The sequence below is a fragment of the Mercurialis annua genome, linkage group LG2, assembly GCF_937616625.2.
Source record: "Mercurialis annua linkage group LG2, ddMerAnnu1.2, whole genome shotgun sequence".
Lineage (NCBI taxonomy): Eukaryota > Viridiplantae > Streptophyta > Magnoliopsida > Malpighiales > Euphorbiaceae > Mercurialis > Mercurialis annua.
The window spans coordinates 11,927,389-11,943,326 of NC_065571.1; the positions used below are offsets into that span (position 1 = coordinate 11,927,389).

General features: G+C 25.2%; 1 protein-coding gene across 1 annotated transcript; it reads left to right on the top strand.

The window, feature by feature from the left end:
• The first annotated feature begins 662 nt into the window (after positions 1-662).
• LOC126666902 (uncharacterized) lies at positions 663-15,024 on the top strand. Its single transcript, XM_050359807.2, has 2 exons — positions 663-840; positions 14,149-15,024. The coding sequence occupies exons 1-2, from the start codon at positions 691-693 to the stop codon at positions 14,773-14,775; spliced, it is 777 nt and encodes a 258-aa protein (XP_050215764.1). The 5' UTR covers positions 663-690; the 3' UTR covers positions 14,776-15,024.
• Positions 15,025-15,938: the final 914 nt, after the last annotated feature.

A 15,938-nucleotide genomic window follows, 5' to 3' on the forward strand; every position in this document is an offset into this window, starting at 1 on the left:
CAATTTTGACCAAAAACTGTTTATTTGGTTTCAATTGTGGCCAACTCTCAATTTGATTTCAATTTTGTCTATGTCCCTACGTGGCATGCACATATATTGAAAGGTTAGGACTTTTGTGAAACTAAATAATCCATTTTTGGCCAAAATCGACAAAATTGAAAGGTCGAGACTTTTGTGAAACCAAATAATCAGTTTTTGGCCAAAATCGACAAAATTGAAAGGTCGGGACTTTTGTGAAAGGTTTGGCCTTTTTACGATATTTGGCTTAATTTATTTTTATTTTTTAGTATTTATTAGAAAATGTTGAAAACATTAGGGAAGAAGATGATGATGTGGAACAATAAAAATGACGTGGACAATGACATGGCGAAGAGGAAGATGTGAGTCAGCTTCTAGCAAGCCATGTAGAATAAAAGTCATTGGATTTCATTTAGTGATCGCCGGAAGTTACTAATCACAAAAATATTATTTGGTGACCATTTTATAACTTAAAGAAAGTAGAGTGACCCTCAAAATTTTTAACTCATAAGAATTAACTGCATTAATAAGAATTTATCAATGAGTTTCAAAAATCAGGTGACGATAATATGATAATTAAAATGAAAATTAATTACTATTATTAATATTTTATGTTTTGTATTATTATATATAGACATATAAAATAAATTAAAGAACCAATCTGTAAAAAAAATGGCAGGTTTGTTTGATAAGCAGGCAGCAATTTATGCAGAGGCAAGACCAAATTTTCCTGAAAAATGGTTTTCAATGCTCTCTGCTCTTACGTCTCACCATTCTTTAGCTTGGGATGTTGGCACCGGCAACGGCCAAGCAGCCATCAACGTTTGTTTTCTCTCTTCATTTCTTGTTTGCTCAGCATCTTAATTATTTTAACTTTCAATTGCCATATGGATTGATTTTCGTTTCTTTATTTGAAGTGAAAGAAAAAAAATCCTTAAACAAAAATGGCTTATCTTGAATTTGAAGTTAGATTTATTTGGGTAATTTTATTGTCAAATTGCAGTATGTACTTTGAAGATCTGTCATGTTATGATCATGTGACAGATCTTCATGGATCAGTTGATGTGCCTTTGATTCAATTAAGGGGCCGTTTGGTTGGGTAAAAAAATGGGAGAATAGAAATGGAAATGGGAATGATTCTCATTACTAGTCGTAAACCCGCGCATTTGCGCGGAATCAATATTAATAATATTTTATTGAAAAAATTTTGATATAAAAAAATGTCAAAATTAAATTCGTAATCTATAAAATAATAAAACTAAGTAAAATAATTTTTTATATTAATTGCAGTAATTAATTATTTTAAAATATTGAATATTCATAATTTTTTATTTTTAAATTTTTAATATTATAAAAATTTATTTAATTTATATTTACATTAGCTTATAATTTTGTAAATATTTCATGCTTAGCTCCAAATACTTTCAAGAATAATATTCTCTTTATCCTATTTATAAAGTTCAATTGTTATTTTTTAAAATTTGTCTTATTTTTTTTTATCTTAAATGTTGAATACAATCTATAAAATAATTAATAATTAAGTAGAATTATTTTTTTATCTTAATTTTTTATTTTTTAAAATTGTGGGTAAAACAATATAAATTTTATTAATGTAATGTTAATGATAAAAATACTAATGTAGTTATATGATTATAATGAATATTATATAGTAATATGTCTATAATAAATAAAAAACCCACCAAAAATAGTACATTATTAGCGGATGTTTAATAATTTTTAACATATAAATCATCGACAACTTGTATTGATTGGAAAAAAAACAAAAGCTTATAAAAAGGCTTTATTTGGTGATAATTTATGATAAATTTAATTTGATAAGAATTAATGAAAAAGTTATGTGAGTCTTCTCAATTATATAAGCATATAAACATACACATATTAAATTATTATATTAATACAATTTTGAATTTTTACATTGTGAATAATGTTTGATTGTTTATTGTGTATTTCTGATAAAACATATTACAATTGTATACAGCTAATGTTAACATTATTAAAATAAAATAATATTGTTAGTACAGTTTGTTAATAAACTAATTATTTTAACACATATTTAGTATTATTTTATTCTATGAACATATTTGATAATTCATTATTCAACACTAATAAACTAATACAATTTGCTACATATGGACCATATTCCTTAATTTTGTAGTAATTTCTAACGTTTATTTATATAATTGATAATTTTTAAAATTGGATTTTTCATTAATTGTATAAATTATTTTTTATATTTTTAGTTAATCATTATTGTCACATATATAATACTTTTATGATAAATAATTAATTTAAAAATATGTCTGTAATTTTTATTTTGTATGAAAATAAACTAATTATTTAAATAATAGTTCAAATAGAATATTAATTTTTATTGCTAGACATTAATTTTTTTTTATCTATTTCATTTGAAAATTATCAAACTAACATATAACTGATTTTGGTTCTTATAATAATCTTAAACCAATCAAACTAATCTATTTGGAAATATAAGGATTTTTTTTAGTTATTAGTGATCAAGTGTATATTTATTATTTTTACACTTACAAGTTAACAATATAATATTCTTCTCTAAAAATTCATCAATTTTTTACCTCAGTAATACTACATTTTTAGTAACTTTTTTAAATTTTTTTATATAATTAATGTGTTAGGATAACTACTGTTGCTCATTATAGTTGTTGTTGTATACAAAATTAGACTATAACAATCCCTACAGGCTACAACTCTTACTAATGCTAATGTTTTACACAATCATCATTTAATGATAACATTATTAAAATAGTCGAAATACAATATTTTTTGATGTTTATAGATACTATGATAAAATTGATATATATTTAATATTTTTAAATAAAATAAAATAAATAATGACGCATTAAAATAGTAAGGGTGAAAAATATTGTAGTTACTAATTACTTGTCGTAGATTTTATTTCTACAATGTTTCATTTTCTTCGGGACACAAAAATTGACGAAGCTCATCAAGTGATTCAAAGAAGACACACATCAACAAAAAAATAATATACTAAAATTGTAAAGCTATCCCTACAAATAAATTTTCCAATCTCAAAATTACAAAATATAGTTAAATATATTCATTTTAACTGGGAATAAATTAGACAATTTTCTAAATTAGTGCCAAGTAAAAAACAATAGGAAAAAGAGAAAAAAAAGTGAAGGAAAAAATAAATGAGATCAAAAATTTCAATGCATTAGTAAAGAAGTTAATCAAAACTCAATTCCACACAAATTTACCGAATATAATTATAGGATACAGATAGCATAAGAAAAATATTCAATATCTAATTTAAACAAAAAGCTGAAAAATATTCAATTCTAATTTAAACAAAAAGGTGAAACCTTCAATGAAACAATTTACCTTTAATGATCTGACGAATGTGATACCAATAAAAATAGTTTAGACTCCTTGATTTTTTTCTTTTGAGAACTAATAATAGAAATAAAAAATCTGCTCTTTTTTAAACTACGTAGGCGGAGGAAAAAAAACAGTTTATATGAATTAAAGTGAAGATACAATTTATATAAATTAAGAAGTTTAGGGTAAGTTAAATACTCAATTAAAAATTAAATTAAAATAAGTTTTTATATAAATTAAGAAGTTTAGTGTAAGTTAAATAGTTATTTATAAATTAAATTTAAATACGTGTTTTCAGAAAGGTGGGAACTCACCAAAATGCTCTATTTGGTGAGAATGAATGAGAGGGCTCCGTTGGTCCTCTCAATTATATAATATACTAGTCGTAAGCCCGCGCATTTGCGCGGAATCAAATTTAAATATAATTTAAAATATGATTAAATTTGAAAAACTAATCTAAAAAATTTACAAAAATAAAATTCACAATCTATAATAAACTACAATATATTTTAATAATCCTAGTAATGAATTGTTTTAAGCTGATGAATATCTACGATATATTTTTCTTCATTTAATTTTCTTAATTATGTAAATCAGTGGATACATCATAGACATAAACTTTAAATGAAGTTCTGATATTCTCTGTAAACTTTATCTCATATGTTCCACTATAATATCTCTTATTATACTTTCACCACTAAGTATGTAATATCGTTAACAATAAGTGTTGACATTTCAGATGGTGTATGAGTGGTATACACCTTACTATCTTTCTCTTGTATTAAATAATCAAAGACGGACATCAAAGATTTTTTTTGACTGATATTGATCTTTTGTCATTTTGAAAGACTTGGCATATGAATATCAACAAATCACGCAACCCTTTGTTAATTTCAACATCAAAATCGTCTGCAATTTCCTCACCTCCTACACATTGCATTCTATTATTAATTTCATTTTGTGTATTATGTATATATAACTGCACAAAATCGATTTTTTTTTGGAGTGCCTTCAATGATCCTATTTCATAATAATTTTGATCTCCAATTTTTAATACATAGCTATCTCTACCCATATTAATTTTTTTAGTAACTCTACCTCCCATTAAGGTAAAAGAGAACATTTCATTGTATCACCTGTTGTTGTTTATATAATGACATCTTTTTTTTGTTTTCGTTATTACTAAGTATACTTCTTATGAAAACTGGAGGATCTTTTATTAGAAGAAGTTGAACTTTACCATGCATTAAGAAAAATGAAATTTATTATAGTAATTATAATATTTAATTATTTTAAAACTTTGAATATTTATGATATCTTTTTTTACATGTTATAATTTTATAGGTTTATTGTGTTGAAATTTTATTTCTTTTTAATTGATATTCCACCCCCCGGAAATTTACATGTTACTACTTTTATAATGGATCAAATACTAATAGTTATTAATTTGACGTATTTTAGTATCTCATTTCTATAAAAATAATCTAAAAAAGTCCCACGACTCATGCGAGATTTTAAGAACACCATCCAAAATAATAATGCTATTTGTCTATTAATTTTATGGAAAAGAATTTCTAAAAATGTAAGTACTTTATAGTGAGGGAGAATTATAAAATTCAAGCTCACTTTCTACAACTCTGGTAATTGTATAATAATATCTTAAATAAATTCAAATTAAATTCCACAGACAACACACAACTGCCTAATTAATTTTTTTTAACATCTATTTTGATCAAATTAAAACACTTGTTTATTTGCGTTGTTATTATTTTTACTCTTAAATATACCGAAGCCCAATTACTGCAAAATATAATAAACATCAAGGCTTCTATAAAAAAAACATCAAGGCAAGTCAATTAAAACCTTATCAACACGACAAAAATATTAAAGCTTAATTCAATTTCTATAAAACAAAAGTCATCAAAACATCACATAACCATGTAACATGTTTTCACTCTAATGAAAAATTAATGCACCGTATACGAATGTAATAATATTAGAAAATTGAGCATCTATTTAATATTTCAAGATAACAAACGCCATAAGTGAAAGAAAAAAAACTGAATATGAAAAAATATTTTACATACTCTAAATCTAAGTAATAAGAATCTTTCATTTCTCCCCCAACATTCATTACTACCAGGTAATACAAAAAAACTAAATTTCAAATTGCAACAGTAAAATCAAATTTGGATGAATAGAATACAGAAAATTAAACAATCTAAAGCTCTATAAAAAAAAATCAAATCATTTATATAAGTATATTATTATCTGAAAGGAAACACTTTCCATGTAAATAAAACAATCAATTACAAAAAATTTAATGAACAAAAATAAAACTCTAGCTGCTGGAAATCAAAGCAGGGAAAAGAGAATGAATACAAAGAAAAATAATAAGAGGAAGAACAACGTAAACATGGCAGTATGAAACTAATATTCTCATGAAATTATGATATATTTATAGTGATAAATTAGATAGTTCATTTAGGTTAGGATGTTAAAATTTATGATAATTTTTTTAATTAAAATAAGTATTTTAAGAGAAGTGGGAACTAATATGAATTATCTTTTAGTTTTAACTTTTAATTTAAAAATTAAATAAAATTGAAATAGTTTAAAAAAATTGGAAACTCTAATATTGCTCTATTTGGTGAGAATCAATGAGAAGGCTCCGTTGGTCCTCTCAATTATATAAGTACTAGTCGTAAGCCCGTGCGTTTGCACGGAACCTAATTGATAACTATTTAATAATTATATTTTAAAACAAATTCATACAAAAAGTGGACAAATTTAGTATTTTATAACTTATAAATTTAAAATATATATACTTTATTCAATTTGAAAAACTAATAAAAATTACTTATTAATCGTAATTTTTACAAATAAAAAAAGTGTTTTATTTACACTTATAATTCACAAAAATGTCCACGTCGTATAAGTATTTATTCAAATTAGAATATCAATAGAAATTATCTATCAATGACAACTTTTAAAATCAAATAAGTGTTTTATTTAAGTTGAAAGCTCATGAGTTTATTCTTCTCAATTATTTAAGTGCTAGTCGTATGCTTGCACAATTGTACAGAACTAATATAATTTTTTCATATCAATCATAATAATACTAACAATAATACTAATACTAATGATAATGATTTTTCTATATATAGATAAAAAAAACTATTAGATAAAATTACAAAAAATAAAGGTAATTTAAATAATCTATAAACTAATAAAATTAAAGTTTTATGTGTAAAATTTTATTCTATTTGATTCGAATCCAAATTAATTGCAATAATTGATTATTTTATAATTTTAATGCTTGTATTTATATTTTTCCTCGTATATTTTAATAACACATGCTAAGGTCCTCATTTAAATTCCATTATTAAGAATATTTATTTAGTAAAATAGTTATTATGACTATAATAACTTTTAATAAAAAGTGAAAATATTCTTGTTATTCAAATGTCCAAAAACATCACCACCTTATCGTTATAAGAATTACATACCAACACTAATTAAATTTAGATTAATCTATATTGTTATCAAATTATAATATGAACTCCAAAAACATCACCACAAAGTTTATCATCTTTTTGGATCGACAAAATAAAAGAATATTAAAACAAAGGGATTTACATTTCATTGAAAAACATGATCAAAATGATAGAAGCCTTCTTTCATAGAAGCTGAAATTCCTTAGAAATTAGCAACATATAAAAAGAAAGGGATTTAAAAAGAAAGAGAGGGTAGAAAAAATTAAATAGATTGGTTAATTTAAATAAATTGGAAAACTCATTAAGACTTTTAAAATAGTAAAATAAAAAGGGTAAAAATAATGAAATTAACTGATGAGTTTATATAAACTGAAAAACTCATTAAGAAATTTAATTGTTTTAAGAAAAATCGTAATTCAAAAGTATGGACAAAATTTATCCATTTATTAAAAAAAATTATAAGACTTAAAAATTCATTATAAAAATTTAAAAGTAACTCATTTTTTGGAGCTGGATGTATGTTTCAAATTCAACAAAGCCGAAACATAACCATTGGTGCATTCCAAGAGAATAACCAAAACAACTATGTTAAGGAGCTGCTTAGTTGAAAAAAAATACAGAAAATAATATTAGGAAGTTGATGAAATTCATATGAGTGGAATGCTTGTTAGGAAGTTGATGTTACAGAAATCGATGTAAAATTACTGAACTGAACTAACGTTGATATAAAGAGTGTTTATCCCATGCAACCGTTGCGCCACGTCATTTTTACATCAAGCCAATGAGCATTTGCGATAGGGAATCTTTTAATTAATACTTATTTTTTTTATCATTCAATTTTCCACATGGCTAACGCACAATTGGTTTGTTGCACGAATGACATGGCGCAACGGTTGTGTGCAATAATTTTTCTGATATAAATTAGGACCTTTTACTTTCTTAGGAAGTTGATTTAAATTATGAATCATATTCTCTAAATTTAAAATTAAATTAAAATAAGTGTTTTAAAAAAATTGGAAACGATGAGAGAGCTCTATTTAGTGAGAATGAATGAGAGGGTTCCGTTGGTCCTCTCAATTATATAATATACTAGTCGTAAGCCCGCGCATTTGCGCGGAATTAAATTTAAATATAATTTAAATATAATTAAATTGGAAAAACTAATCTAAATAATTTATAAAAATAAAATTCACGATCTATAATAAATTAAAATATATTCTAATAATCGTAGTAAAGAATTATTTTAAGATAATGAATATATACGATACATTTTTTTCATTTAATTTTCTTAATTATGTAAATTACATTCAATTTTAAGATTATATATTATTCTAATCCTAGTAATGAATTGTTATAAGATAATGAATATTTACGATACAAATTCAAATTCAATTTTTCATTTTTTTTTCTTAGTTGTGTGTCATGTATATATAACTGTACAAAACTGATTTTTTTCTTGAGAGTGCCTTCAATGATCCTATTTCATAATAGTTTTGACCACCAATTTTTAATACATAGCTACCTCTGCTTATATTAATTTGCTTATCAACTCTACCTCCCACTAAGATAAAAGAGAACATTTCAGTGTATATCCTATTGTTGTTTATATAATGACATCTTTTTTTTATTATTATTAAGTAAATTTTTCATGAAAACTGGAGGATTTTTTATTAGAAGAAGTTGAGCTTTACCATGCATTAAGTAAAATGAAATTTATTATAGTAATTATAATATTTAATTATTTTAAAATGTTGGATATTTATGATATTTTTTTTTACATTTTACAATTATATAGGTTTTTGTGTTGAAATTTTATTTCTTTTTTAATTAATCCCCCCCTCCCCCCCAAAATTTACATGTTACTACTTTTATAATGGATCAAATATTAATAGTTATTAATTTGACGTATTTTAATATCTCATTTCTTTGAAAATAATCTAAAAGAGCACGACTCATGCGAGATATCAAGAACACCACCCAAAATAATAATGCTATTCGTCTATAAAAGATTTACGGAAAAGAAATGTAGGTACTTTATAGTGAGAGAGAATTATAAAATTCAAACTCATTTTCCACAACTTTGGTAATTGTATAATAATATTTTAAATAAATTTAAAAAAAATTCCACAGACAACAACTGCCTAATTAATATTGTTTAGCATCTATTTTGATCCAATTAAAACACTTGTTTATTTGCGTGGTTATTATTTTTACTCGTAAATATATCGAAGCCCATTTACTGTAAAATATAATAAACATCAAGGCTTCTATTAAAAAAAACATCAAGGCAAGTCAATTAAAAACTTATCAACACCAAAAAATTTAAAGCATAACTCAATTTTTATAAAATAAAAGTCATCAAAACATCACATAACCATGTAACATGTTTTCACTCTAATGAAAAATTAATCAACCGTATACGGATGTAATAGTATTAGAAAGTTCTCTTTAATATTTCAAGATAACAAAAGCCATAAGTGAAAAAAAAAGAACTGAATACAAAAAACGATTAGGCCTAATCACTCAAAAAACCCTCACCTTTAAACTTTTTTTCAATTCCACCCCGACGTTGAAAATTTGTCAATTTTACCCACTTTTGAATTTTCCGTTTTCAATTGTACCCCAATATTTTAATTTTTGTTAATTTTTTTACTTAAATGATGAAATCATTCAATTAGTTAAGTCTAAACATGAAATTAAATTCTTTTTTATTCAAAAAAGTACAAATAAGTCCTTTATTTTTAAAAACTAACTAAAAACTATAATCAAATTAACACTAATTTAAATTCTTAATTAATTTAACTAAATTTAAATAAATTTTAAAAATATATAATTAATATATACGAGATATGGAGAATGTTTTAAACAAATTTCCAAACGCAAAAGACGTTAATTTAATTTTTCAGGGTACAATTGAAACACAAAAATGCAAAATAGGGTAAAATTGACAAATTTTCAACGTCAGGGTATGATTGAAAAGGGGCTAAAAGGTCGGGGTTTTTTAAGACATTAGGCCAAACAATTATACATACTCTAAATCTAAGCAATAGGAATCTTCCATTTTTCCTGTAACATGCATTGCTACCCGGTGATACATAAAAAACTAAATTTTAAATTGCAACAGTAAAAGCAAATTTGGATGAATAGAATACAGTAAATTAAACAACCTAAAACTCTATAAAAAATAAATCAAATTGTTTAAGTATATCATTATCTGAAAGGAAACAATTTAATTCCATGATATAAAACAATCAATTACAAACAAATTGGGAAAAGGTGCAAAAATGACCCTCATGTATACCTCATGTATCTTATTGGCACTTCATGTATTTCAGATCTCAAATATGTCCCTAACGTTGCGAAAAAGTATCAAAAAAACACAAAACATGGACGACGTTAAATATAAATGTGTACGGCCTTAAACGGAAATGTTAACGGAAGGGTCCTTTTTGACACTTTTTCAAGACGTTAGGGTCCTTTTTGAGATCCGAAATACATGAGGTGCCAACATGAGACACGGGCTATACATTAGGGTCATTTTTGCACCTTTTCCCCAAACAAATTTAATGAACAAAAATAAAAAAAATTCACTTGTAGAATACATTAAAAAGTTCATATATATTATGAATAAATTAAGAAACTTATATAAATTGTATTTATAATATTTAAGAATCCGTCAAAAGACAATAAGAATATTTAAGAAATTTTATTTAATAATAAAACTGTTTTGATGGTAAAAAGTGAAATTTTAAAATTTAAACTAAACCGCACAATCTATTCATACTTGAAATTTAAATTCATTTAGTTTTTTGATTTTTTGAAAGAGTCTTTTTACTGCATACGAAATCAATATGTATAAGTTATTTTATTACGGTTTAAATTGATGGATTTGGATATGATTTTGAAAAAAATGTTGATCTTTAGTTGGTTCCGTTTTGAATTAGTCCAATATGCAACAACTCTAAGTGTTTTAGAGTTTGGATAAAGTTTTTATGTGTCTCTAAAATTTAAGTTAACAAATTTTAATGCATGTATTTTAATGAATATATCATCAGGTTTGTTGTATTTTTAGATGTGCGAGGTTCTTCATTATCACCACAATCGCATCCTCATATCCGTAGTTATAAAAACATTAAGAATTAATTCCATCTTCTGTTCAAGCAACAAATAAATAAATAAAATTTCCATATTTATGATAAGCATATAAGAGCATCTCCAATGCAATGCTAAAATGAAGTGTTAATGCCATAATTTAACATTTAATTTTAAAATGCATCTCCAATGCAGTGCTATAGTTTGTGCTAAATTTAGCATATGCTATATCACGTGCTAAATTTAGCACAGATTATAGCATATGCTAAAATTCAACAACCAATAGCAATTCACTATTAATTACAATTTTACCACAGTTATTTTTTGTATTTATTATTTTAACCTACTTTTTTTATTTTTTTAACTTTTTTCATTTTAAATTTTGTGCTTCTATTTAATTTTACAACATCGATTTGATTTTTTAATAGTAGACCATATATCTATATAATAAAAAAATTAAATAATTTATTTTTATATAATTCATCGATTCTTTTAATTATATCTTCTGAAAAGCTCATTATTAAATTAAAAAAAATATTACATAAATTTTAGTTTAAAATATTTAATTAAAAAAATTATTAAATAATTAGCAATTAATAAAATTATGAGATAATTATCTTAATAAATAATTATAATATTTTTTTTAACTTTTTGCATTGGAGTAAAATTTGAAATGCTATGCTATCTATAACATTTTACCACTTTTTCATGCTAAATTTAGCAGAAAAAGTAGCATCCCATTGGAGATGCTCTAAGCACCCAATGCGAAAAGATGCCACAACTATAAAGTACTGATTCATAATTAATATAAAGCAAAACTTATTAGAAATTTATTGATCATACTATCTAACCTTAATTTATAACAATTAAACAACCCACATTAAAAGAGCGAGAGAGAACAGAAAAGGAAAATTCACCATCGATTTTTTTAACAAAAAGGGAATCTATATGTACTTTTCTTAAATATTCACTTAAGAACTAACACTATTTGCAACATCTCGGTAATTTAGGGGAATTTCCACAACTACTGCAATCTGTGAAGCAATATCTATACCTACACAAACAATCAAGATCATCATTTAGTATACATATACAAATAAGGTACAAATAAAAAAGACGAATAAAAAAGAGAAGACAAAAGTAAACATATAGGTTGATAAATTTACATAAACTACAAACTCATTTAAGATAATGACGTAAATTGATCAGTATTTTTAAAAGGTGAGAATTTACATATAAGTCTCAAGATTGATCTTATCTATTTAACAAAAAAAGAATTTATATAAATTAAAAGCATTTAGTGTGGGTATAGCTGAAGTACTATTCGGTGAAGAGAATTCCACCTGCCGAACAAAATAACGAACTAAAGTGATCATGTCGGCGAACTAAAAGAGAGTTTAAAACAATTATAGATTGATAAATTTATACAATTTAAATGTTTCTTATTAAGAAACTCAGCAGTTAAAAAACTCAAAGAAGTCTAAAAATGGTACACATACATGTTTAACTAATAAAGTAATTGTTCAGTAAATGCTAAAGGAACAGAAACAAATAAGAAATCAGTACCTGATCCAAGCTGAAGTTCGGTCTTCACGCCTCTAATTATGGCAGTATCATACTAATATTCTCATGAAATTATGCTGTATTTATAGTGATAAATTAGGTCGTTCATTTAGGTTAGGATGTTAAAATTTATGATAAAATTTATGATAAATGAGTATTTTAAGAGAAGTGGGAACTAATGTGAATTATCTTTTAGTTTTAACTTTTAATTTTAAAATTAAATAAAATTGAAGTAGTTTAAAAAAATTGGAAACTCTAAAATTGCTCTATTTAGTGAGAATCAATGAGAGGGCTCCGTTACTAATATTCTCATGAAATTATGCTGTATTTATAGTGATAAATTAGGTCGTTCATTTAGGTTAGGATGTTAAAATTTATGATAAAATTTATGATAAATGAGTATTTTAAGAGAAGTGGGAACTAATGTGAATTATCTTTTAGTTTTAACTTTTAATTTTAAAATTAAATAAAATTGAAGTAGTTTAAAAAAATTAATTTATGATAAATGAGTATTTTAAGAGAAGTGGGAACTAATATGAATTATCTTTTAGTTTTAACTTTTAATTTAAAAATTAAATAAAATTGAAATAGTTTAAAAAAATTGGAAACTCTAATATTGCTCTATTTGGTGAGAATCAATGAGAAGGCTCCGTTGGTCCTCTCAATTATATAAGTATATAGATAGATTTGTGTTTGTTTTGTCAAATTACACAGTAATAGAAATGTGATTACCCCTTTAATGAGAATCACCCATTCCCCCCTTACCCCATGGAAATGAACTTTTAGAAATGGAAATCAAAATTTAAAAAAATATTCTAATGATAAATAATAAATATATTATTATTAAAAAATTATTTTTAAATTTTAAAAAATATACTTAAAATAAAAAAAATATTTTTTTAAAGAAAAATATTTTTTAAAAAATATTTTTTTATTTTTTTATCTTTTAAAAAATAATTTTTTTTATTTTTTTTTAAATATTTTTTTAATTTTTTTTAAAAATAATTTTTTTATTTTTTTTTAAAAAATAATTTTAAAAAAATAATTTTTTCATATAAAAAATTAAAAAAATAATTTTTTTAAATAAATAATAAATAATTTTTTTATTAAATTTACCCATTCCCATTCCTACACTTTGAACCAAACAAAAACTGAAATCAATCATTCCCATTCCCATTCCTTCTCATTCCGATTCCCATTCTGATTCCCATTCCCAACCTTAAACCAAACGGCCCCTAAGTATTTGCAGTTTGTTAAATATTATGATCAACTGATTTCAATTAATAATTATTACTCCTTCTGTCCCAATTGGGTTGTCCTAGTTTAAAATAACGCAATTATTGTTTTAAAAATGACTATTAGAACAGCAGAGATTGTTTTTTTATCTATGTTGCACGAAAATGAAAACACTGAAACAAGAAATGCTGAAAATAGTAAAACGGTATTATTTTTTTCTCATAAGAATTTTTTATAGATATAAAGTTTTAGAGTTTAAGAAGTGTTTTTAAAAACGGAAACAAATGTCGAAGAATCGCACTTGAGAAGTTTTCATTTTGATATCTATATATGTTGCTTTCTGCAGATTGCACAACATTATGATAAAGTAATTGCAACTGACATAAGTGAAGAACAATTGAAGCATGCCATTCACGATCCTCGAATTCAATACTTCCACACCCCATCATCAATGTCCGACAATGAAATAATATCCTTAATCGGGGACGAAAACTCAGTTGATCTAGTGACAGTATCGGTAGCGGTACATTATTTTGATCTGGAAAGGTTCTACTCTCAAGTTAAACGTCTGCTGCGAAATCCAGGAGGCATCATTGCAGTTTGGACATACAATATCATCCAAGTTAACTCAGAATTTGATCCCGTCATGCAGCGATTCTACGAAAGTACGCTTCCGTTCTGGAGTCCCAAGGCCAAGATCGCATTCGATTGTTACAAGACACTTCCATTTCCTTTTGAAAGTGTGGGCGTAGGATGCGAAGGGCAGCCGAAGATATTAGACATGCCGAAGCAGATGTCTTTTGAGGGAATGTTGGGGCTGTTAAGATCATGGTCCGCTGTCAATACTGCTAAGGATCAAGGTGTGGATTTGCTGTCGGAAAATGTTGTTAAGCGGTTCGAGAATGCTTGGGGAGGCTCTGATGTTGTTAGGACAGTCATATTTAAGACTTATATGATTGCAGGAAAAGTTTAAGTTCAGATCAAGAAAGCTTAAGTTGTGAAGACAGTAGCTACAGCAAATAATTAAGAGGTATATGCAAAATGTATTGATATGCCCTTTAACTTTGTCCAAAATAAATTTATGTTTCTAAGCTCTAATTCGGTGCAACCCGACTCTTAAAATTATAAAATCAGGGCAAGTCGGCCCTTTTCCTAATATAAATGGATAGGACTTATTTGTATCAATTGTACAAGTGTAAGGATCAGATTGTACCGAGCTGAAGTTTAGGAATTTTTCCAAAATGTGTTTAGATTGTGTTATAATTACATTAATGGTGTTTGAATTCTTTCAATAAACTAATCTCTTTATCTGCTGAAAATTAGAAAGCTGTATTTACATAGTATTTTTGACTAATTTAATTGAATTTTATTATATCTTGATTGATTTCAATGTAATGTCTAAAATTGAGTCTAAACAGATGAAGGCCTATTTGGGTTTGATCTGTACACACATTCCACTGCAAGAGATTTTCTATTGAGAACTAAACAAATGAAGGCTTATAATCAATGACATGCTATATCATGTAGCACAATACTCTTTTTTTTTGTCGGAAGATGGTTTCATCTATAGATTAGAAAACGACTACGAGAGTCTCAAATCTAGCCACGTAAATGGGACTAGAAAATTACAAAACAGAGGCTATTTGACTACATAATGTGTCAGCCAAAATAAAATATCAAAAATCTAGATCTAAAAATAAATCTAGATAAATAGGTACAAATTTATAAATCTAAAAATTACAACAAGAAATCCTTAGATTTACACATATCGTCGGGAGTAATATTCAAGCTGTAAAAATTAAATTTACAAACTAATCTTGCAAAAGGAAGCATAAGAAAATTCAAATTTTGTCGGCGCTTGTTCTGATCGGCTTCTAAACGAAGAACCACCAAGCGATTGAAGGATGCAAAATTCGGATTATAAGTGTTAAGATTTCATGTTGAAATCAAGAGCAAATACCTTGTAAAGCTTCCCATTTGAAGAAGAATGACCCATTTAGGGTGAATAGAACCCATATAGGGTAGATGGAACCATAAAGGAGAAGAGAATAAAAAGATAAAGACATAGATATATGGGGATACCATTTATTTATTGAAAGATATAGAAATTTAGAAGGTGGGGAGGTGATTTTTGAC

Excerpts from the sequence above, each read along its gene's own strand:
- LOC126666902 (XM_050359807.2), top strand. The coding sequence starts at position 691 with ATGGCAGGTTTGTTTGATAAGCAGGCAGCAATTTATGCAGAGGCAAGA. Across the intron at positions 841-14,148 it reads ACGGCCAAGCAGCCATCAAC|ATTGCACAACATTATGATAA; the intron begins GTTTGTTTTCTC and ends TGCTTTCTGCAG.